Here is a 24,084-nt window from a genome sequence, read left to right on the forward strand (position 1 = left end):
TTTTTTGGTTGCAGCCATCATTGTTTGGCGGGCCCAGGCTGGATTCCAACCTGCCACCTTAGGTGTATGTGGCTGGCGCTTAGCCACTTGAGCCACAGGCACCAAGCCGAGACTTTACATTCTTCGAATTAACTTAGACGGAGTTGGAGAAAATTCTACTTAGTGAAGTATCACAAGAATGGGAAATCAAGAATCCAATGTACTTAATACCAATATGAAACCAGTACAAGAACAATTACATCCCCACATAAGACAAAAATGCAATTAAACTCAAGGAGGGGGTGAGGGGAGGAGAGAGGAGAATTGGTGTGCTCTCACCTAACTTGCACAATGTAAGGGTATATGGCATACCTGCTTGGGGGCGGGGGCACAACTATAACTTAGACTCTACCTAACAAATGCAAACAATGTAACCTAGTTGTCTCTACCCTCCCATTAATCTGAAATTAAAAAGCATGATAAAGAATAGTAGCCATAATCCCCAACAAGGATTAGAAAACCTGTATGTTAATTAATAAGAGGTTATATACTTGGAAGTTTACAGTGAAGTCTGTGGATCAAATAAACAGGATAGGATTTTTTGTCTTTTAAAGAACTAGGCATGTGGACAGTAAATTAAAACTTAAATAACCAAAATAAGATAAAATAAGAGTTTTTTTTTAAACAACAGATTAGTAAAAATGGGTGATCTTTATTCATTTCATAAATATTACTGAGCATTTATTACATACATTCAGGCTCTGGGCTAGGTGCTGGGGATTTAACAGTGAACAAAACAGAATTCCCTGCCTATGTGAAGCTTATAGTCTAGAAGAGGAAGCAGAAAACAGATAGGAAATGAATTAATGTGCATAGGTGTGTGTGTGACTCTGTGAATGTGTGTGGGAGCACACGTATTAAATGCTAAAGAAAGCAATTAAACAGGAAAGGGGTGAGGAGGCTTGCAATTTTTAGAAGGATTATGAGCTTAAATCTCACAGAAAAGGTGATTTCTGAATCAAGTCTTGAAGGGTGGGGCTGGTTGTTTGGGGAAAGGGTGTCCCAGGCCAACAGAAGATTTTTTTTGGATCTTACCCTGAGTGAAAGGGGAGCCAGGGAAAGGATTTGGACTGAAGAGTGACATTTTGGATTTTACTGCAAGAGGATCACTGGCTGCTGTCTTGAGAGTCTAGTGGATGGTGGGGAGTGGGGAGGGCAAGTGTAGAAAAAGGACATGGTGGTTTTAACACATGCCCCTGGTTTTTTTGATATTCTTTCTATTCAGGGGCAAAACTTTCCCTCCCTTGAAGCTAGTGGGCTAGTTCATGACTGCTTTAATCCAATTCACAGTCCAGGCTTGTCTTATCCTTCAGTCTTCCCAGCCCTAGTACCAGACATGAAGGCAGTCCCTCCTAGCCCAGCACCTCCATCTTGCAGAGCCTACTGAATCACTCGAGCTGAGTCTCAGACACCATGGATCGGGGAAGAAGTGTCCCACTGTGTCCTTTCTGAATTCCTGAGTAGCAGAATAGCACGGTCATTATTTTATGCCACTAGGTGGTGGGCTGGTTTGCTATGCACCAGTAGGATAACTGAACACAGAGAGAAGCAATGAGGTAACTTTAATATTCCAGGTGAGAGGCTGGGGTGGCTGAGATCAGAGTTGTTGCTGAGAGAAGGTGAGGAGAGGTCCGATCCTGGATGTACTATGAAAGTAGGATCATTCTTTGGAGATGGATGAAATGTAGAATAGAATGAAAGAGAAAAGTCATGAAGGATGCCAAGATTTTTGGTTTAAGTCACAAGAAGGATAGAGTTCACATTTATTGAGATGGGGAAGACTGTGGGGGGAGGAGGTTTAGGGGACAGAGGAGATGTCAGGAGATCAGTTTGTATGTTAAGTTTCAGATCCCTTTTGATTATCTCAGTGGAAAGACCAAGTAGGAAATCAGAAATGCCCTATGAATATTTCCTTTATCTTCAGGTAAAGAAAAAAGTCATTGAAGGCTAGATCATGTTAGTAGAGAGAGTGTTATAATAACTTTTTTGTTTACTGGCTAATAGCTCCCTCAAAGACAGTGCTGTGTGAGCCCTTTGCTTTTCTTTGTTGGTGAGCTCCTTCTGGACCATTTTTGCACACACCTTTCTCATGCCAAGATTGTCAGTTAAGATTTTCCTGTTTCTCCATTGATGTATCCTTGGTCTGCTATGCTTCTCACAGTCCACCAAAGATTTTGATGCACAATTTGATGAATTTTGCAGTGTTTTCTTCAGTTCTGCTTGTTACTGGCCTCCCTGACCTCTCTTCATCATTGATGCCGTCTCTCCCCTCAGAAAAACGTATAATCCATTTGTACACTGCCATTTTCCTCATGGCCTTATGCCCATAAACTTGGACTAACATCTCCCTGATTTCACTTCCACTCTTGCCAAGTTTAACAAGAAATTTAAGGTTTGTTTGTTGCTTTAATTCAAGTTCTGACATTCTTGTGACAGCACACAAAAACACACAACAATGGTAATGAATACCATGCAGCAAGACACCGCCACCCATCAACATGAACACAGCTGTGAGATGCTGATATTCCAAGGCTATTAAACCTTATGGAGCTGTTTATACCTGGTGGCAAGTTAGTGAATTTAATTGTCAGATTTTGTATAGTGATATGACAAGATCACATCTTCATGAGAGATATTCAGTCAGAAAAGAGAAGATGAGCATAGCCTGAGCCATGAGTCACTCTAAAGTTTAAAGGTCAAATAGAGGAGGAGGAGCCAGGAATAGAAACCACAATGAAACAGCTAGCACCAAAGAAGGAAAATCGAACATTACATCCTAGAACCCAAGACAAAAAGGGCTTCCATGCTGCTGACTGGCCAAGTAAAATGAGAATTGAGAAGTCATCATTCGATAATAGAATTTGAGGGTTTATGACTATCACTTATTGAGCCTCTGTTATATACCAACCTTTGTACTGAGCAGTTGTATAATAGCAGTAAAGGAAAGAAAGACACATGCAGGCTAACTTCAATAGATAATAACAATTCACTGAGTATCTACTGTGTCTCATACTCACTGTGAATCTTACATAAGCCATCTCTGAGCCTTTAAGAATGAATTGGAACCATGATGTTACCTGCCCAATATTTCTCAATCATTAAGTGGCAGAACTAGGACCCAAACTTACTTCTATCTGATGTTAAAGCTAGTGGTCTTTCTGCTATCAGCCCTCTTTAATGGGTTCACCTTTTCCTGAGAATTCCCAGGCAGTGCTGGTGTATGAAAAGCTACCACATAAATATCTTCCTAGGGAGTTTTACTCCAAGTTTTCAGAGAGCACATAAAAGTCGTTTTATAGTAAAATAAATATAAATGTGTTACAGAGTAGAATGTAAAATTCTAATATAATTTTTAAATATATGTCTAACACACATGAGGTTTGTTGCCTGAATTGCTTTGGGTTATGTGTATTTTTCTGTCTTTGGTGGATTGGGTTGTGAATCCTTCACCCTTTCTTCTCTAGAACAATTGATTTGCTGGTTTTCCTAGTTGGGTTCTAGGAAATAGATTCTCCTAAGTATCTATTCATCCTCTCTAGCAACCATTTGTTGCCCTTAAACATTATTACTTATACTTCTCATTCCCCGCTCCCCCACCAAAAGCCATGTTTAAAAATATCTGAATCCCATTTGGGCATCAGGTAATCACTCCATCCACATGATAAACAATCTTTCTTTTATTAATCTGCCTTAATTGTGAGTTGATCTTTCAGTGAGTTTGGGGGAAAGGGAAAGTTTAGGGAAAATGGCTCAGGGAATTTGGCTGCCCTTACTTAAGATTTACTTTGTACTTTTAAATAGCAACAGATAAGTCTTTCATCTTTACTTTCCTCATTTATCATATTAGTACTTGATCCTGGAATTGCCCAATGTAACTTAATTAATAAAGATGTTTCAGAAGTTAACTTCCCAATGAAGTAGAAAATGCAGACTTTCTATGTGGAAAATTTTTTGATTATGGAAATATTCCATACAAAGTCTATCAGCTTCTCAAAGGGATACTTGACCTCTGAAAAGACTAACAGGCACCAGGCAGAGGAAGAGCAGCCCTGTATAAGAGCAGCCCATAGTTAAGAGATCATCAAGATTGGCACATATCCTTTTCCTTAGTTAACTTTTGAAGGTAAGACCATATCTAGAGAACAATGATGGTGACTAGGTATTATAAATACATTGTCTAACAAAAGATTTGTGTGCTACCACCTATGAAGTGAAAGACACGGATGTGGCCAATAAATATTTCCAGGTCTGTGATATTTTGATGAACACTTCAGGGACTTAATATTTGAAACTAAGGTTAGTCAAGGAAATCTAGAGTTTGTAGTTGGTTATGAAGGAGCTCAGGAAAATTCACCCCAAAATATGACTCATTGGTATAAATGATATTTTGAGTTAAAGGTCCTTCCAGATAAAAAGGCATTGGAAGGGGTTGTCCCTTTATCTGCATAAACAGGACTGACAGATCAAAAAAGACAATGGACTTCTCTTCCTCTCCCTGTTATCTCACTATATTGCAGAGTGCAACCAGACCTGGCTCAAATCATTTAAAACGTTAATATCTGTCTCTCAGGTTCATTTACAAGTCAATCTATTAGCTGCCATTCATTCTCCCAAATGTCTATTCATCCTCCCTAGCAACCATTTGTTGCCCTTAAACAGAATTACTTTACTTCTCGTCCCCCCTTCCTCAAAAGCCATGCTTAAAAATATCTGAGTCCCATTTGGACATCAGGTAATCATTCCATGCACATGATAAACAGTCTTTCTTTTATTAATATACCTTAATTGTGAATTGATCTTTCAGTGAGTTTGAGGGAAAGGGAAATTTTCCCTCACCTGTACAGTTACCACAATTTCTCAAACCTGCATTATTCCAGGATCAAGTGTTAATATGATAACTGAAGAAAGTGAAGATGAAAGACTCATGTGTTACTTTTTAAAAGTACAAAGTAAATCTTAAGTAAAGGCAGCCAATTTTCCTGAGCCATTTTCCCACATTATATGAGAAAAAACACTCTACTTACAATCTCTTAGTCTATTTTCATCACTCAGTTTGCCTATAATTTAGAGGTTGCAAGTTGGTAGCTAGTTGTGAGAGCACATGTAGTGAGAATAAGATTGAGCCAGTTGGGCTAGGGCTGACATGACACAGCTGATCTGGTCAGTTTAAGTCCTATGTGACCTTTACCTGTGTCTCCCATTCTTTTTGTTTTGTGAATAGAGCTTTAACCTGAGGGTGCATGTTTGAGTAGTTTAGGGTGATTGATTTAAGAGATTAACATTTAAATTAGAAATGTTGTTTTGGGTCACAGGTTATGTCAATTAATGTTTATTATAGGTCATGGATTATGGAAGTTACTGTTGCTTATGATAAATGTTAATTATTATTGTTTAAGATGAGGGTTATTACAGTTCTTGCTTTTAACTTTTACGTATAAAACTGTGATTTTGGAAATGGAAAAACAGAACAGTTTTGGAGAGACTATTCTCACTGCTCTCCAGAGCTGCTGGGCTTCTGACAAATAACTTTTGGTGGACCTATCCCTATCTCTGCATATTGACTGATAGTGATAGGCAACTGGACCCTCTTCATCTAGTAACAGAAGAGTTGTTGCTGGGTTTTTAATCCACATGATTTGAATTCTTTTATAGTTAAATGCCAACACTTAACAATAAGGAGATTCTTCCCCACCCCTGATTTAGATTTATAGCTTAAAAAAAATTAAAAAATCTGTCAAGAGGAGGCCAGTTTGCTCACTGGGCTTTGTTCAGTTAAATCCATTCCCAAGATATTGTCCCACACAAGCTCCTGCAAGCTCCTCTAGGCTATGTGATCTCAACCTGTGCTGTCATCAAACAATCTTCAATGTGACAAAAAGTCTCAAGGAAAGAGGGAATAAGATGGTGCTGTGATCAATAAAGTAGATTGTAGACAATGATTTAAGTTTGCTAAATGATCAACTCATAATTCAGAAAGGTTAAGAAGAGAAAGGTTTATTTACCATACACATGAAGAGAATCACAGCATGATTACCCCATATTCCACTGAAGTTCGGATATTTTTGTATCTGTCTTTTTGGAAGGGAGGGGAAATGAGAGGTATAGGTGATTCTGGTTAGGGTGACAAATGGTGTTAGGGAGGACAAATGGATGGGGGGGGAAAACAGATTGACTTGTAAATTAATCTGAGAGAGATATATTGTGTTTAAAATGATCTGGGCCAGTTCTGGTTGCATGCTTTATCTTCTTTCCAGCAATACATTGAGATGATATGGAGAAGAAGAGAAGCCAATTCCCTCTTTGATCTTTTGATCAGGTCAGTCTGGTTTATGCAGACAGAGGCAAAGACCCTTCTAGGGCTTTTTGATTTCCAAGGGCCTTAATTCAAAATACCAAGAAGTCATATTTTGGGTGAAATTTCCTGAGCTCTTTCATGTTCTTCCAAATATTTAATCTAAATTGCAAATTATGTGGCAAAAGTTTTTGCTTTTAATATGCTGGCAATAGATCCTTCTCACATGGATTTTTAGATTGGTATATTTTAGAATTCTGGTGAAACTACATCAGTTCAGGCCAAATGAGACAAAAGTAGCCACAGCTAATAAAAAGATCAAACTAAGTGTATTTTGAAATCAATGGAGATGATTTCTTGCAAGTAATTAGGTTAACATCAATCTACTTCTAAGAGTAATTACATTTTCAAGGAAATTTTAACAAATAGATACAATTATTTTTATAATTGGCAGCTATTAAATGTACTATGTTGTTTTAATTAATGCAAAGCCTGAACATGCACATTCTCTTGAGCCAGGTTTTTCTTCAAAGACAATGCAATGAGTTACAGGCCTTTTCAGGATGAATAATTACACTTTAGGTTTTATAGTACTCAAATGGATGTACTTTTGCCTTAGTGATATTTGAGTTCACTGTCATTGACTTTTTATTGGCAGATACCCATCCCTGCTTAAGAGCTTAAGCATAAAGTCCTTATGCTAAATAAGACAAAACAAAAGCAAATAAATTGCTCAAACAAACTTTTTCCTCAAAATGTAAATAGAAGTGTTGAAAATGGGTTTGAAGAGAGATTACAGGATGACTTTTTTAGGCATTCTAAGGGAATATATAATAATATCTACATGTTCAGTTTATCCTGCTGTTTAATAAACCACTGCCAAACTTAAATCAGCAATCATTTATTTGCTCAGGAGTCTGGTCAGATCCTAATGAGGACAGTTTGATTATGCTTTGTGCATGCGGCATCAGTTAGAGAAGACAGACTCTGGGCCTGGAGGATTCACTTCCAACATAGCTCATTCACTCAGTTTGTAAGTTGGTGCTGCATTTCAGCTATGAACAGAGCCAGGGTGTTTATTTTCTCTTCACTTGGGCTTCTCCTTGGGTGGCTTGGGCTTCCTCTAAGCATGGCAGCTGGCAGCTGGATTCCAAAAATAGGTGCTCTGGAAGGACTGGGTTCCAGACTCAAGGCTTCTTGTAACTGTCTCAGAAGTTCCAGATTATTCTTTTTGTCACATTATTGATAAGATGACCAGATTTTAACATTGGTAAAGCGGGACACCATTGACTGGGGGGCGGGGGGGGCAGGGGCGGTGAGGTTTTTAATTAAAAATTTGGTCTATATGGAGCAACAAACATTTTCATAGAATGCAAAAATAGTATTGTAATTTTTTTTAGTTCTAACCATTTGTTCTCTATTGTGATTTTTGCTGATGCCCAAAATTTAACCTTTTCCTTATCAATATATTTTTTAAATAATGATACCGCATAAGTCGTAAGTGTCACTTTCAAGGCCAGCACTAGACTTTTTGCCACCACCATAAAATATAAATAATACAAGTACTGTCTGCTAAATTCATGAAATAAATAAATTACTTACCTAAATTATCTGAATAACTGATTTGTTGACATCACTTGTATAACTAGCACTAGCATGCAGTACAATGTGTATTGTCTGAGAGACAGTTACAAAATGTTTTTGTCATTGCCAATGCCAAAAAATGCCATTGTTCATTAAGTCCAAACAATGGTGGTCGAATTCTAACAACTGATCTGCAATGCGTACTTTGATAAGCAGTTCTCGATATCAGTTCTCAACAATTATTTGTTATTATTAAAGTTTAACATTATAAAATTAACAAAAATAATATAAAACTCATATCCTGGTGAAATAGCCACATGGCAGCTGAAAACCGTCTATTCCCTTCCCATTCTCCCGCCGTTTCCTAACTTGTCATGCATTTTTTCCAAAACTTAGGACTTTTTTAAAACGCCACAGGACACTGGACAAATTGTTAAAAATTGGGACTGTCCCACCAGAAAGGGGATGTCTGGTCAGCTTAATATTGACCAGGTAAGTAATTAGGTCTGGCGCAGATTCAAAGAGATTAGAATTAGATTCTACCTTTCAGTGGGAAATGTCCCAAAGGATTTAGAAATACCTTTGTGTGTCACATCCTGCATCTAAGATATCAGTACTATCAGATGAAATTATACTATGTGAACTTTCTATCCAGGAGGCCATGTACCCTTGAAGAAAGCCTCTGAAAGCCTAATTATTCTTAGAGCTCCAACTGGGGCTAAGGCTGAGTCCACATGACTCAGGGTCACACAAGGTTGATTTTCTTTAACTCAGAGTTGTTTAAAGTGAAGCATGGGGGTGGCCATTTCATTGATACAGTGTGTCTGTTGAGTTGATAATTTTGCATATTGAAAGCTCTGATATGTGATAGTTAGGTGTCCTTTGTGAATACAAACTCAAATTTTCATTAAAACAAAAAAGCAATCAAGCAAACAATTCCAAAATGCTTTTTAACTCACACTAATTCTGCCCTTTAAGGCTGAATTCAGTTGGCTCCGTCTCTGCGGAAATACCATAGGTATAAATCTAACTCTTAAAATAGCTTATGTTGGCTTGGTGCCCATAGCATAGTGGTTACAGTGCCAGCCACATACACCAAGGGTGGTGGGTTCCAACACGGCCTGAGCCAGCTAATACCATGGCACTCAAGGGCAACATAGTGAGACTCTGTCTCAAAAAACAAACAAACAAAAAACCTTATGTTTAAACAGGTACTGTAGACTAAGGGATAAGAAATTAGCTTTTAGGTTTGGACAAAACTAGTTTCCAAATCTGGTTTTGATACTTATAAGCAATGACCTTGATTGAGTTACTAAAGCTTTCTGTTTCCTTACCTCTAAAATGGGTTTGATAATAGTACCTCCCAGGAATATGGTGATAGGATGAATATAAAACACTTACAATGCCTGGCACTTTGAAAAACTCAATATATGTTAGGGATTATTAGAATTATTTATTTGATTACTTCCCAAATTGATTTTTTTATTGTAGACTAGCATGTCTTAGGAAATGGAGCATAATGTTTTTGAATATTTGCAGTTACAATGAAAGCATAAGTCCCTTCCCTTTCTTATATGTTATTGATACCTTAACTGGTATTATGTTCAGTTGTTAAAATAAGAGTCTCTTAGACCTATTTTAATGAAAGCAGATAATGACATGGGATCCTGGACAGTTGTCAGGAGTAAAAGGAATTTGGCTTAAGGTGGATAGTTTAGAGCAGTTTTCTCCACTCTTTTTGGCACCAGAGACCAATTTTAAGGAAACACAGACCAGCAGGGGTATTAGATCCTCATAAGGAGCACGCAACTTAGATCCTTAACATGTGCAGTTGATAGTAGGGTTTGTACTTCTATGAGAATCTGATGCTACAGACACTGATCTGACAGGAGGCGGTCCTCAGATGGTCATGTGATCAACGACGAGTGGCTACAAATGCAACTTTGCTCACTCAGCCACCACTCACCTCCTGCTGCTCAGCATGGTTACTAAGAAGCCTTAGACTGGTGAGGTCCATGGCCCAGGGGTTGGGGACCATAGGTCTGGAGTTTATGAACCAATTTTCTGCTAGCTCCTAGTTACTTACATTCTCAGAGCCTTGGTGTTCTCATCTTTATAAACATGGCTAATAATATCTATTTGACAGTATTGTGTGAGAATTAAATGAAGCAAATAATATAAAAAATACGTGGCCATGTAACAGCTACTAACAATGTTATTTACTAGCCTTGCTATTGAATGAACCAAAATACTTAGGTTATTCAAGCCATTTTTTGACTTGATTTTATACTTTATAGACATAAACACGGACTTTTCTTTCCCTTTTCTTGGAAACTGATTCTAGCATATTCCTTTCCATTCCCTTCCTAACTTCTCCTCCCCTCTTTCACTCTCTTTTCTTTACTTTCTGTATTTTCCTTCATTTCCTTTGCTTATTATTTTTTCTTTGTTTTGGGGGCTTTTCCTGTATTTATTTTGAAGAGTTCTTTATATAGTAAGAAATTTGCATTTTATGACATGAATTATATAAACATTTTCTTAGTCTGTTATTTTCCGGTTGATTATTTCATGGTGGTGTTTTTGCTCTGTTTCTGCCATGCAGAAAGACATGTCTGACTTTTATATAGTCAAATTCTTGACCTCTCCTCAAATTCTATGACTCCTGGGTGTTATATCATAGTTCTAAAAATTTTCCCATCAAATATTACTTAAAAAGTTACTTTGAGTACCTTTATGGATTAATTTTAATAATTAAATGTAAATTAAATCTATATATTAATGTTCTAACATAAAATCATTCCAACTTTTTTGCTGTGTAACATGATTTACTAGTTGGTAGTGGTAGTAACCATGTATTATTATTGTTATTTTCTATAATTTATTCTTGCTTATTAATTTAATATAGAAACTTTAAAGTTGTTTGACTAAAAAAATATGTTGTTTTACTTACTGAGCTCACATAAAACTTATAGGTTTAACTTAGGCAAGATTTATGTATTTTTAATCTTGAGTCTTTCTATCCATGAGTATTGTATGCCTTCCTACTTATTCCATTTTTCTTTCATGTCCCTCAGTAACATGGTTTTTCACTTGACTTCATTATGTTTCCAGGTTCTTTTCAGTTTTGATGCTATTGTAAAGGGGTTTTTACTTAAATTGTATAGATCAACTGATTTTTATTCATTATCCTTTATGATATCTTTTGCCATTTTAGATTTTTTATATAGTTAAAATTCAAAAAGCCTCTCATGTTTTATGCCTTGTAATCTTGTTTGAGTACAAAGGGAGCAAATTACTGCAATGATATTCAACCTCAATATATCCCTTTGCTTTTTTGCCAAGCACAATGAGTAAGCTTTGCTTATGTTGCTTAATAGCATAATCCAGTGTTCTATGGTGATCAGCCCACCAAGTCAGGGCTAATCCATAAACCATGCTCTAAAAATCATAAGAAATAAACTCACACAGTCTGAGAAAAATCTGATAACGTCAATTATCTGCTCAGACGTACATCATTTACCAATATATTTGGCTATAGCAGACACTCTTGGTGGAGCATTCTGACCCTCTTTCATTCTAATGATTTCATACTGCAAACACCTATAGCTCATATGGGGACTTTCTCTCAGGTGTGTTACTCAGCCCAGTTGTGGAAGAACTACAAGTGCTGTTTATTATCCCTGAGAGTGTCCCTCAACTGAGGATGGGCAGGAGTTGATTATATATATCCAAGTTGTTTCTGGTGCCTTAGTTGGGACAGCTTTGGGACATGTCCCAGATGTCCCCAGCCAGTCTGAACCCTGGTTGCCAATGGTGGTAAACTATTTGTGGTTAACAGGTGGTAAGCCTGCTTGTTGGCATCTTTCCCTTTTCTGCCTCAGTTTGTCATTTTTCCTCTGTGTTTTCTGGAAATTTCTTGCACTCATATCCTCATTTCTGGGTCTGTTTCTTGTGGAATATCAGCCAAGACAAAGGCATTTTACAATTATTTCCCCCCTTTCTTCTGTCTATTAAATATTCTAAAGTTAATACTGTTAACCCATCTTTCACTGTTCAAACATGTAAGGCTCTGATATTTTGTATCTTGCTAATAGCCTTTCCCTTTGCTAGAATTACTTTCTGGGATTATATGCTTGGCTATTCTGCTTTTAAGACTTTGGTAAAATATCATTCTCTCTGGAGTGACTTCTTTGCCTTCTCATTGCAGGTCAAATGCCCACTTTTCTGTGTTTCCATGCAAGGTCCATATATCTCTACTATGAGGTAACATTTCCAAAGATGATAGCAATAATCCCTTCAATCCCTTTCAACCTTTTGTGATGTGGCTTTACAGCTACTCTCGCTCATTAAGAAGCAGAGTCCATTTCCACTCCCCTTGTATCTGCACTCGACTGTGACTGGCTTTGACCACAGACGTGTGCCTGGAACCTAAAAGGTCATGAAGTTTCCATTTTCACTCTTTTAAAAGCTAGCTATCCTATTTAAGAAGTTTGGGTTACTCTGCTCTGAGTAATGAGAGACCACATACAGAGGGAATCATTGCAAAGGATGCATTGCAAAAAGCGCTGGGCAACAGCCAGCACCAAGATCTCAGACACAAGAGTTGAACCATCTTGGATACTCAGAGAAACACCCTGTGAATTAGAGAAGAATCATTCCCAACAAGCCCCTTCCTGAATTTCTGGCCTACAGGAATCATAAGAAATACAATAGTTCTTTGAAACCATTGAGTTTTGGGCAACATCTATTATAGTATCAATACTTACCATTAAATACTATAATTACTTGTTTACTTGTCTGCCTTTCCAATTTAGATTAAGAACTATTTACAAATGGAGGGAGAATACGTACATCTTAATGACTGCAGCACCTGACACACAGGAATGCTTTATAATGATGAGCTCACAAAAACTTGGGACTTCTCAGGGAGATCACAGAGAAGCCTTATTACATTGGGGATTGTTTTAGGGAAATAGAAACTAAGGAATAAAAGGTGTTAGTGGATGGTTGAGGAAGATAAGTGTAGGAATTTCAGAGCAAATAAAAGGGATCTTGAAACCTCTTTTAGTTTATAAATTTTCCCATACTGATAAGAACATTGACCTCTATTTTAATTAGTGCACAACTCAAATCAGCCTCACAGACCCAGATATGCACAATGGCCCGTCAGGCAGTGACCACTGTGTGCTATTAAACTGAATAGCATCAATTATACAAAATCTCCCCAAAAAGAAAAGCCATGGACCAGATGGTTTCACACAAGAATTCTATCAAACCTTCAAAGAGGAACTAGTTCTTATAGTGAAAAAACTTTTCTAAAATATAGAGAAAGAAAGAATCCTCCCCAACACATTCTATGAAGCAATCACACTAATTCCCAAACCAAGAAAAGACCCAACAAAAAAAGAAAACTATAGACCAATATCATTAATGAATATCGATGCAAAAATATTCAACAGGATTTTAGCAAATAGAATACAACAACACATTAAAAAGGTTATACACCATGATCAAGTGGGTTTTATCCCAGAGACACAGGGTTGCTTCAACATATGCAAATTTGTAAATATAATACACCACATAAATAGAGTCAAAAACCCAGAAAATCCTTTTTTTGATGCAGAAAAGGCTTTTGATCTATCCAGGATCCTTTCATGATAAAAACACTCAAGAAAATAGGCTTAGAAGGAACATTCCCTAAGCTGGTAGAGGCTATCTACAGCAAACCCACAGCTACTATCATATTGAATGGAGTAAAACTGAAAGCATTTCCACTCAAATCTGGGACCAGACAAGGATGCTCACTGTCTACACTGCTATTCAACACATGTTAGAAGTCCTAGCCATTGCAATCAGGCAAGAGAAGGAGATCAAAGGAATCCAAATGGGGACAGAGGAGGTCAAACTCTCCCTCTTCACAGATGATATGATCTTATACCTGGAAAACCCCAGGGACTCAACTGAAAAGCTCTTAGAAGTTATCAAGGAATATAGCAGTGTCTCAGGCTACAAAATCAGTTCCCCCAAATTAGTAGCCATTGTATGCACCAACAATAGTTAAGCCTAGAACAAAATCAAAAACTCTATTCCTTTTATAATAGCATCAAAGAAGATGAAATATCTGGGAACATATCTAACAAAAGATGTTAAAGATCTCTATAAAGAGAATTATGAAACTTTGAGAAAGGAAATAGCAAAAGATGTCAACAAATGGAAGAATGTACCATGCTCATAGCTGGGAAGAATTAATATTGTTAAAATATCCATACTACCTAAAGCAATCTATAGATTTAATGCAATCCCCATCAAAGCACCAATGTCATACTTTAAATATCTTGAAAAAAATAGTACTTCAGTTCATAAGGAACCAGAAAAAAATCCAAATAGCAAATACAGTTATTAAAAATAAAAACAAATATAGAGGCATCATGTTGCCAGATTTCAGGTTATATTACAAGGCTACAGTGATCAAAATAGCATGGTACTGGCACAAAAATAAAGATAGAGATATATAAAATAGGATAGAGAATCTAGAGATGAACCCAGCCGTGTATCGTCATTTAATCTTTGATAAGCTTAACAAAACATGCAATGAGGAAAAGAATCCTTATTTAACAAATAGTGCTGAGAAACTGGTTATCCACATCCAGAAGACTGAAACTGGACCTGCACTTCTCACCATTGACAAAATTGATTCTTTTTGGATAAAAGATTTAAATTTAAGACACAAAACAATAAAAACTCTAGAAGAGAGTGTGGGAAAAACACTTGAAGGTTTTGGTTCTGGGATAAATCTTTATGAGGAAGATGCCCCCCTGGCAATTGCAGCAACACCAAAAATAAATAACTGGGACTTGATTAAGCTAAAAAGCTTTTGCACAGCTTAGAGTACCACAAAAAGAGCCAACAGATAGGCCTCAGAATGGGAGAAGATTTTTGCATGTTATGAATCTGACAAAGGCCTGATAACTAGAATCTACAGAGAACTCAAATTAGACAATAAGAAAAGTGCAAACAACCTTCTCCATAAGTGGGCAAGAGATTTGAACAGAAACTTCTCTGAGGATGACAGATGAATGGCCAACAAACACACAGAAAAAACGCTCATTGTCTTTAATCATCAGAGAAATGCAAATCAAAACCACTCTATCACCTAACTCCAGCAAGATTAGTCCCCATTACCATATCCCAAAATACCAAGTGCTGGCATGGATGAGGAGAGGAGGGAACACTTCTACACTGCTAGTGGGATTTGAAACCAATACAGCCTTTTTGGAGAGAAGTATGGAGAATCCTCAAAGATCTAAAAGTAGACCTTCCATTTGACCCTGCAATCCCATTACTATGTATCTACCCAGAAGAATAAAAATCATTTTACCACAAAGACAGTTGCACTAGAATGTTTATTATGGCTCAATTCTTAATTGCAAAGTCATGGAAGCAACCCAAACACCCATCAATGTATATATTAACAAACTGTAGTAAATGTATACTATGGAATACTATTCAGACATTAAAAAAGATGGAGATTTTGTGTCTTTTACATTTACATGGATGGAGCTGAAATACATTCTTCTTAGTAAAGTATTGCAAGAATGGAAAAATACATATCCAATGTACTCCATATGGATATGAAATCAGTATATAAACAACTACATGTTCATAAGAACAATAAGACACTATTATAATCCCGTTTAGGGTAGAGGGAAGTGGGAGGTGGAGATGGGGAGAGGGAAGAACGTATGGCAGAAGGGGGGAGGGCATGAGGAAGGATCTCACCTAATGTGCACATTGTGAGGGTGTATAACATACCCGCTGAGTGAGGGGCTCTTCTAGAAATGGAACTTTGCCCTGGAAGTAGGAAAAATATAACCTAAATATTGTACCCTCATATTAATTTGAATAAAGTTTTTTTTAAAGTTTATATTGTAACAGAGGAGTAGATATATCAGAACATTGCTGATCAAGAGGATATAGAAAGGCAGGGGAGGAAAAAGTTCAGCTTAAATGATTTTAGAACTAAAAAATACTGCCATAATTATCTGCTTTAGATCTTTCTCTTCATCCAGCATCTACTGAGCACCACCTTGACCAAAACATTCTCTCTTCCCTCTCTACAATGAAGCCTTCCTGAATTGAGAGATGTTTCTTGAAAGTCCTATAATCCGCTGTACTTCACTGCCTTTAAAATTTTCATTCCTCCTTCTGCAATGCTTGATGACCTTTCTATGGCCTTTACCTTCCAACTCTTACATTCATCTCCAGAGCTCCCTTCCCTGTTTGGTCCCTCATTTGGTCCTCAGGAATAAGTTCCCATTATTCTTTCTATGCCATTTCCAATGACTCAAGATCCAATCTGAGTCTTTCCTACTCTGTGAGGCTGTCAATCACCTCAACCTATGGTTTCCTAGGAAGAAGTGGAAATGGAAATGGCTTTGGAGCAACAAGGATCTGGACTCAAATACTGGCCATGCTGATTATCATTCTTCACAAGTTCCTTAAGGATTTGTGTTTCTTAATCTGTATGATGGGCATGATACTACTAACTCCTGGGGCTTGTGTAAAAATGCAGGAGACATGTACATAAAATGTTTAGCCTATGCTGCTACATAGCAGAACATTGATATATGTTATTTTTTTCCTTCTCTCTGACTTTCTGTACATAGTATTTATACCACTTATTTGTCATCAAACTATATCCACTGTTGACAGCTGTTGTTCTTACACTAGCATTTAACTTTAATGCTATTATTTTAACTTTAATATAAGGTTTCTCTTAAAAACTAAATTGTTGACTTCTTATTTAACTTAATATGATCCAAGAGTAACAAATTCTTAATAAATATTGGTGAGTGAGTGAATGAAAGAAAAACCAACAACCTCTTAGGGCTCACTACCCTATACTTAATAATGTTACATAACTAAAGCCAAGAAATTAATAAACCTTTAATTAAAGTAACTCTAACTCCAGGACATTTTTTGTTTTCCAGCAAAGGAAGGATTAGGGAAAACCTCGCAAATGTTTCTTCATCCTGTAGATTCAGTTTAATAGAATAAAAATCCCATTCTCTTAACAAAACTGCTTCCAGCATTATGAGCAACAAAGACAGAGTTCTATCTTCCTAGGTTCAGGTTCTTAATAAAATTTTATGATCAGGCTAAAAACAATTACTGGGAATTAAAAAGTCATTGTGTGGATAATAATTACAAATTAATTATATGGAATTATGGAATAGAAAATTCCTTATTTAATAGAAAAATTCCTCATGCAGTAGAAAAGTATAAGAAATATTAATTTCTAGATTAAGAGATTACAGTCTCTGTAATGGGTTTATGCTCATGAGAAGAGAGAAAGAATCATCCAATATAGGAGTGTTCTATTACAAGTAAAAGGTAGGATGATATATTAGAACTAAACAGAGGAATGGACTTAATCAGTAACGAAAACCAGTTTAAGTACATTGTCAGGGTGTATGGGGTTAAGAAGATGAAAAAAAAAAAAAAAGGCAACCAACCAATATAGTTAAGCTCCAAAAAAAATCCAGAAAGGAACTCTAGAAAGTTTCTAGAATGGAAGGGTCCTGGCCCCTTGCCAGAATTGAGATTGGGGCAGTAAGCCTGCATGCCAGAGCCAGAGTAATGACAGCAGCCTATTCTGGAACAAAGGGGAGGGGGATCCCCCAGCAACTACCTAGCAGCAATTTTCCTATTGTTTGTTATGCTGGGAACACTTAGTCAACAGAATCTTACAGTGCATCCCAATATATGAAAGAGAAAAGTGCGTTGCTTTATGGTTGCAAAAAAGCGGGAAAAGAAAGAGTAAGGGGACTTTTGAGGGAGTTATTAGAATTTTAAATGCTGCACCATAAGGACCTCAGGCCAGGCAGAATGTGTTTCGAAGGCCATCAGCCTAGGATATCCGTAAGCCTCTACAGACTTTTATCAACAGGCAAAATGTTTTGTTAAGTTAATGTTTTGTTAAGTCAAGGGAGCAATGCAATATAGGAGGAAGATTATTCAGCTGAGCTCTCCTAGAATGGGGAAAAAGAAAGAACCCAGTTATACATGGCACGGGGATGGTACCCAGAGGTATGGGAACACAGTGAGGTGGTGGTGAGCTGGATACAGTGTATGATCCAGAGTGGTTGAAATCTGATGAATTAGGCAAGTGATTGCAACCAGCTAGGATCAGAAGGCCACCCATAGAGGTCCAGGATGGGAGGAAGCTTTTCTTGAGTTTTCAGTTGTTGGGGGAAGCTGAACATTGAGTGGAAAGCTTGGAAGAATGGGTGGACTCAAACAATATATAGGAACCAGATTCAAATGCTGGTTGGAGTGGATTTGCCATAGGTTTGCTGGCTGGCAAGGCAGCCATACTGAGGTCTTGGTGGCTGGGGGGGTGCCTTTGTGGGAAGGTCATGAGAAGGTCTTACAAGGGCCTAAAGCATGGCATCTTAATTCTACCTGCTGGGATCAGAGCTCCAAACTTGGGAAAGGCTGACGGACTCTGTACCCCATGGGAACTGGAGTCAGGGGGCACTGTGAGTCTTGCCCCTGAAGAAACTTTAAGATCCCAGCCCAGCAGGGTCTGAATGCTGAGGAAACAATCAGATAATCACCACAGTCAACTAAGTTTGGAATAAAGACCATAGAGGTTGCTGGCTGTACTCTCTGTCTCCTAAAAAAGCCACGCCTCCACCTGGTATCCCAGCAACATATTGCAATATACTGTCATCAAGAGCAAGGACTTCTATCTGAAACAAAGGAGGTAGTGAGAAGTAAAAAGGAAGACAAGGTGAACAAGAAGAAAGAACACAGAAGGAGAAACCAAAAGATAAATTCAGGCAACATGAAAAACCAAAATAGGGCAACTCCCCCAAGAGACTATGAGACAGCTACTGCAGAAGACTCCACCTATAAAGAAGTAATGACCTTGACACAAAAGAAATTTCAAATATGGATGATAAAGACAATAAAAGGAATCGACAAGAAAATGGAAAGACAGAACCAAAAGTTAGATGAGAGATATGTAGAATATAGAAAGGATATGGCAGAGCTTAAGGAAATGAAGGACACAATCAGAGAATGTAAAGATGCTATAGAAAGTATTGAAAATAGATTGCACCATGGAAAAGAGAGAACCTCAGAGCTAGACGACAAAGGTTTCAAGTTAACCCAGGTAGTTAAAGAGGCAGAAAAGAAGAGAAAGGAAGCAGAACAGGCACTTAGAGAACCACAAGACTCTATCAAGCGTTCATAAGAATAATAGGGATTTCTGAAGGGGAAGAAGATTGTCCCAAAGGAAAGGAAATCCTACTGGAGACTATCATAAATGAAACTTCCCAAATTTTACTAAAGATCCTGACACACTCCTTTCAGATGGATCTGGAACCCTGGGTCATCTCAACTCAGAGCCTCAGAGCTTCTCCAAGGCACGTTGTAATGAACTTGTTCAAAGTCAAGATGAAATAAAAAACTCTGCAAGCAGTTAGGAGTAAGTGCCAACTGACCTACAAAGACAGAGCCATTAAGATTATGGCAGACTTTTCAACTGAAACCTTCCAAGCCAGAACAGTATGGTCCATCCACTTTCAACATTCTTAACCAAAACAATTTCAGGCCAGAATTCTGTATCCTGATAAACTAAACTTTGAAAGTGATGGAGAAATCAAATCTTTTGTGGATGTACAAGCACTGAGGATATTCACCACAACAATACCAGCTCCACAGGAAATACATAGATCTAGTCTCACCACCGACCACCACAATGGACTCCAGCAAAGTAAACTCCCAGAAGCTGAAAGTCAAAACTTAGCTTCCCCAATGGTGCAAAGGATAAAACTACACAATGGACTTTCACAAAATAAGATGACTAGAACTCCACCGCACTTATCAATTCTCTCAATAAATGTCAATGGTCCGAATTCACCACTGAAGAGGCCCAGGCTGGCTGATTGGATAAAAAAAGCATAAACCATCCATATGCTGTCTCCAGGAGACACACTTAGCCTTGAAGGACAAATCAAGACTCAGGGTTAAGGGATGGAAAACAGTATTTTAAGCAAATGGAAATCAGAAGAAAGAAGGGGTTGCAATCTTATTTTCAGATACAAGTTGATTTAGAGCACCTAAAGTTAAGAAAGATAAAGATGGATGGATACTTTATATTGGCCAAAGGAACAATACAAGAAGATGACATTTCAATTTTAAATATTTCTGCATCTGATTTAAATGCTCTGAAATTTATTAAACAGACCTTGAGGAGTCTCAGCAATATGATATCCCATAACACCATAATAGTCAGAGACTTTAATACCCCTCTTTGGAAAAAAAAAAAAAAAAAAAAGGAGCACAGGAGTCAAATCACCTGGGTTCAAATGCTGGCAAAAGGTCTTATGAAGTACTTGTACCTGGCTCCAAGTAAGTGCTTGATAAATGTTAATATTTAATTATAAAATGATATTTTAACTAGAATTATGCCACTGCCATATGCATATTCTCCAGGAGCCAGGATTGATAGTCATATGTGCTTTTTATTTATGAAACAGGAAAATGGTCATCCAGAGAATATGGCAGGTAGACCAGCTTTCATTATGGGGGTCACTGAGTGGGGAAAAATAAAAGGGTCTTTGGTGATGCACAATTGGGATTAAAGGTTTTCCATATTTCCTGCAAGAGTCAATATTCAATGAGAAAGAGATCAAGAGAAGTCTGACAGGAAAACAAGTCACAAAAGGGCAACATTTATTCATTTATTCCATCAGTTTTTTTGAGTATCTCTGTTGCAGGGACATGCGCAAGCCCTTTATGCACATTATCATATACTCATGCAACACTATCATCATTTTACAGATGAGATTAGGGGTAGTGAAGGTGGAGGTGAGATTAGAATACAGGTCTGTCAGATCCCCCAAATGTGGCCCCTCTACGTGTGTGATTTGGGGCAAGTCACTTCACCTTTCTGTGCCTTCATTTCCTAATTAGTAAAATTAGGGACAATGACTTCTCTATTAAGGAGTGATTAGACAAGGCAAGTTCACAAAATCCCTGCACACTGTAAAGCCCAGTAGACATGTGCGGGGGAAAAGAAACAAAAAACAAAAAAATAAACTTAGTTTGTCAAAGGGCCCAGTGCAAAATGGAATAAAAACAGAAGCTGAGTGTTTTTAGCATGAGAATAATAGGGGCACTTTCATCACATTAAGGAGAGGAAAATAGGCCTCTGTCTGTCCCATGACACTATGATCTGAGCAGGGTTTGTGTTTTTTTTCAAAAATATTTTTTAAGCCATAATTGATGCCTTCAGTGCAAGCCAATTTCAATGTAGCAACACCTAAATATGTCTGGGCCAACAGGCTCTGGATGGCCCTTCAGAAGGAGCTGTCACAAAAGGCAGCAGCAGTCCTGATATTTTCAGGGGCTTTTCAGGAAGTCTCAATGTCCAAGGACATTCACAGTTTTATAGGATTCACACTTAGTAATGGATCTTTAATTTAAGATCCTGCGTTCCATCTTTACTTGGAAGTGCTTATAACACTACTGTTTATTAACATCAAACATTAGAATGTGATCAGAAAACCAAGATATAATAATTCACACTTAGTAATGGATCTTTAATTAAGATCCCAGGTTCCATTCTTACTTGGAAGTGCTTATAGCACTACTGTTTATTAACATCAAACATTAGAATGTGATCAGAAAACCAAGATATAATAAAGAAAGGGAAAAATGTTATGATGGGAGCTCTGCCTAAGTGAGAGCCCTCAGGGACAGAATGATCCAGAGGGTGGGGAGGCAAGTAACTAGTGAATTACATGTATTTCAGGGGCAAGGAACACCTTCAGCAGTAGTCTGAATCGACAATTTATGATGAATAATTGTTGGACATCATTGCAATTTCCCTTATGCAAATGACAGGAGTTGAGGACTTTCTCTTCACACTGTCTGGGCTCCAGGTAATTAGCTGGGAGAAGCCAGACCCCAGATTTCTGGTTGACATTTCCCAGGCTAGAGCAATGCCTTTTGTTACAAGAAGAATACATTTTTTAGTGGGGGAAGCACAGCCTTTTTACACACAACCCAGACTCCAGAGCACTTCCTCCTCTCCCATATGGACCCATTAATTGAATTCACTGTGTGTAGGACTAGCCTTGCCAGCCCTACCTATCCTGTGCTGTGAGAACAACTTGCCTTTCTTCCCCTGGGTGGGTGCCCAGCTGTCCAGGATGATCAAATGATGGAGGATTACATGGGGCTTCCTAGGTGGGTTCAAATTTCTCAACAGGGAGGTTACCTCTTTTGCTACTCATATTTGCCCATAAGTCAGATGAGCTCACTCCTGTTGCTCAGAGCATAGCCACAGGGTATCCTGGGGGAGTGGGGAGGTATCTTCACAGAGGGCCTACCAGGGGCAGGCTCCCTCTTAGAATAAATTGACAACATTTCTTGAGTTCCTCCTCTTTCTCCTCCTCCTCAGTTTACCCCTCAAATATTCTGACACAGCAGGAGAAAAAAATGTCAAGTGGGAAAACACTTAAAAGTCTGTTTAAAGATGCTGTTTTGGTTTCTGGGTGCAGCTTGTCACAGTGAGCCATGATTTCTGAAGAGCTTTGGAAAGGAATGTCTGTGATGTCAAATTTCAAAGGAGGACTCTGGCCTCAAATCAAGTTGTGAGCTATGACAATGCTGTGCTAAACACCAGAAAGAACTTGCCTTTCAACCAGAGAGATATTTCTCTGTCCCTGGGAAGAATGCCATTTCTACCACTTCACCATGTAATCTCATCAAATCAAAATGTACTTTCACTTCCTCTTTGGCCCCCAAATCATGATGAATGTGGCAGGTCTCTGGATGGACTGAAATTTACCTCAAGAGCTGTAGCCATCACAATCCTGCCCCCCCCCACCAAAAAAAAAGCTTGAGAGAAAAGAAAAGTCTAGTAGGTATGTTTGTATTTTAGAGAGTCTAAGGCTGTGTGGATCTCTGTGTATCCTGTCTTGTGTAGAGAAAAAATTGTCTTCTTAATCCACACCTAAAATTGTTGGTAACCAGCATTTGATATTAGCTGCATGCTGGCTACCAAGAATTTTAGGTGTGGATTAAGAAAAAACTTTTCTTTACACAAGACAGGATACACAGAGATCCATACAGCCTTAGATTCTCTAAAATACAAACATTAGCTGAATTGAAGAGTCAAAACACATAAAAACACTCCTTAAAAGGAGCATGCATTAAGTTGGGACGGGCTCCAATAGCTTAGCAAAGCTAAGTAAGCTGAGTGCCTCTTACCTGGGCTTCTTTCACAATTCCATTCTTTGTGCACTTTCCACCTTGTGAGCCGTTGCTCTGCTTGGTGTGACTGTAAATGTTCCCATTGCAAACAGTACCACGTCCAGGATTAGCCATTGGTGCACCACAGGTTTTCCCTTCAGAGGTCTCTGCAAACTTGTTTTCAAGAGTGTAAGGGGATGGGATAAAACACTTTGGGGCTGAGTTCTTGAAGGAATCTCACCAATCAGGCTTTTCCAGAAGAAGAGCAGCAACCTATCTATTTGCCAGATCTTTGAAACTAAAAACAAACTGTTACCTTTATACTCCCCAACTCGGCTCAGAATGTGAACTCCATGGCAACAAACCTGCTTTCGAAACTGCAAAGAAGATTGCCCATACTGCCCTGTCTTGAGAAGTCAGGAAACCTAGGGACGAAACAACCCAGTAGCAAAGTATGAGGAGGCGGCTGGGAGGTGGAGAGTCTTTTAAAGACACACACACATAGAGTTTTCTAAGTAGTATGAGTTCTGATTGATTTCTTCCCCTGTTCCCTTTCTCCTGCAACTGTAATTAAATATTTTTGGATTATAAACCAAATTTTAAAAACCCAAATTACATTGTGCTGTAAAATAACACCCAGGTGATAGAGGGGAAAAGGGAAGCTAGTGGTTAATGGGTACAGAGTTTCAAGTGGGGCAGATGAAGAATTTATGGTGATGGACTCTTGTACAATAATGTGAGTGTGCAACTGAACTGGGTATTTAGAAATGATTCCATGATTTAAAATGATTAAAAAAAGTAAACTATATTCAAAACCCAGCTAACATTGTAACCAGTGATATAATGAGGGGGTACTAACCCATCAAGAATTCCAGTAAGACAGCAGATTTGGTTTCTCA

At 38.0% G+C, this 24,084-nt stretch overlaps 1 protein-coding gene across 1 annotated transcript in view; it reads right to left on the reverse strand.

The window, feature by feature from the left end:
- SPTLC3 (serine palmitoyltransferase long chain base subunit 3) overlaps positions 1 to 23,554 on the reverse strand; it is a 173,744-nt gene extending 150,190 nt beyond the window's left edge. The window contains exon 1 of the mRNA XM_003788010.1: positions 23,204 to 23,554. Coding sequence (XP_003788058.1) covers positions 23,204 to 23,320 — 117 coding nt within the window. The 5' untranslated portion in view covers positions 23,321 to 23,554. The remainder of the gene's footprint in view (positions 1 to 23,203) is intronic.
- Positions 23,555 to 24,084: the final 530 nt, after the last annotated feature.

This window comes from Otolemur garnettii, unplaced genomic scaffold (genome assembly GCF_000181295.1).
Source record: "Otolemur garnettii isolate 467f Iridium unplaced genomic scaffold, OtoGar3 scaffold00025, whole genome shotgun sequence".
Classification (NCBI taxonomy): Eukaryota; Metazoa; Chordata; class Mammalia; order Primates; family Galagidae; genus Otolemur; species Otolemur garnettii.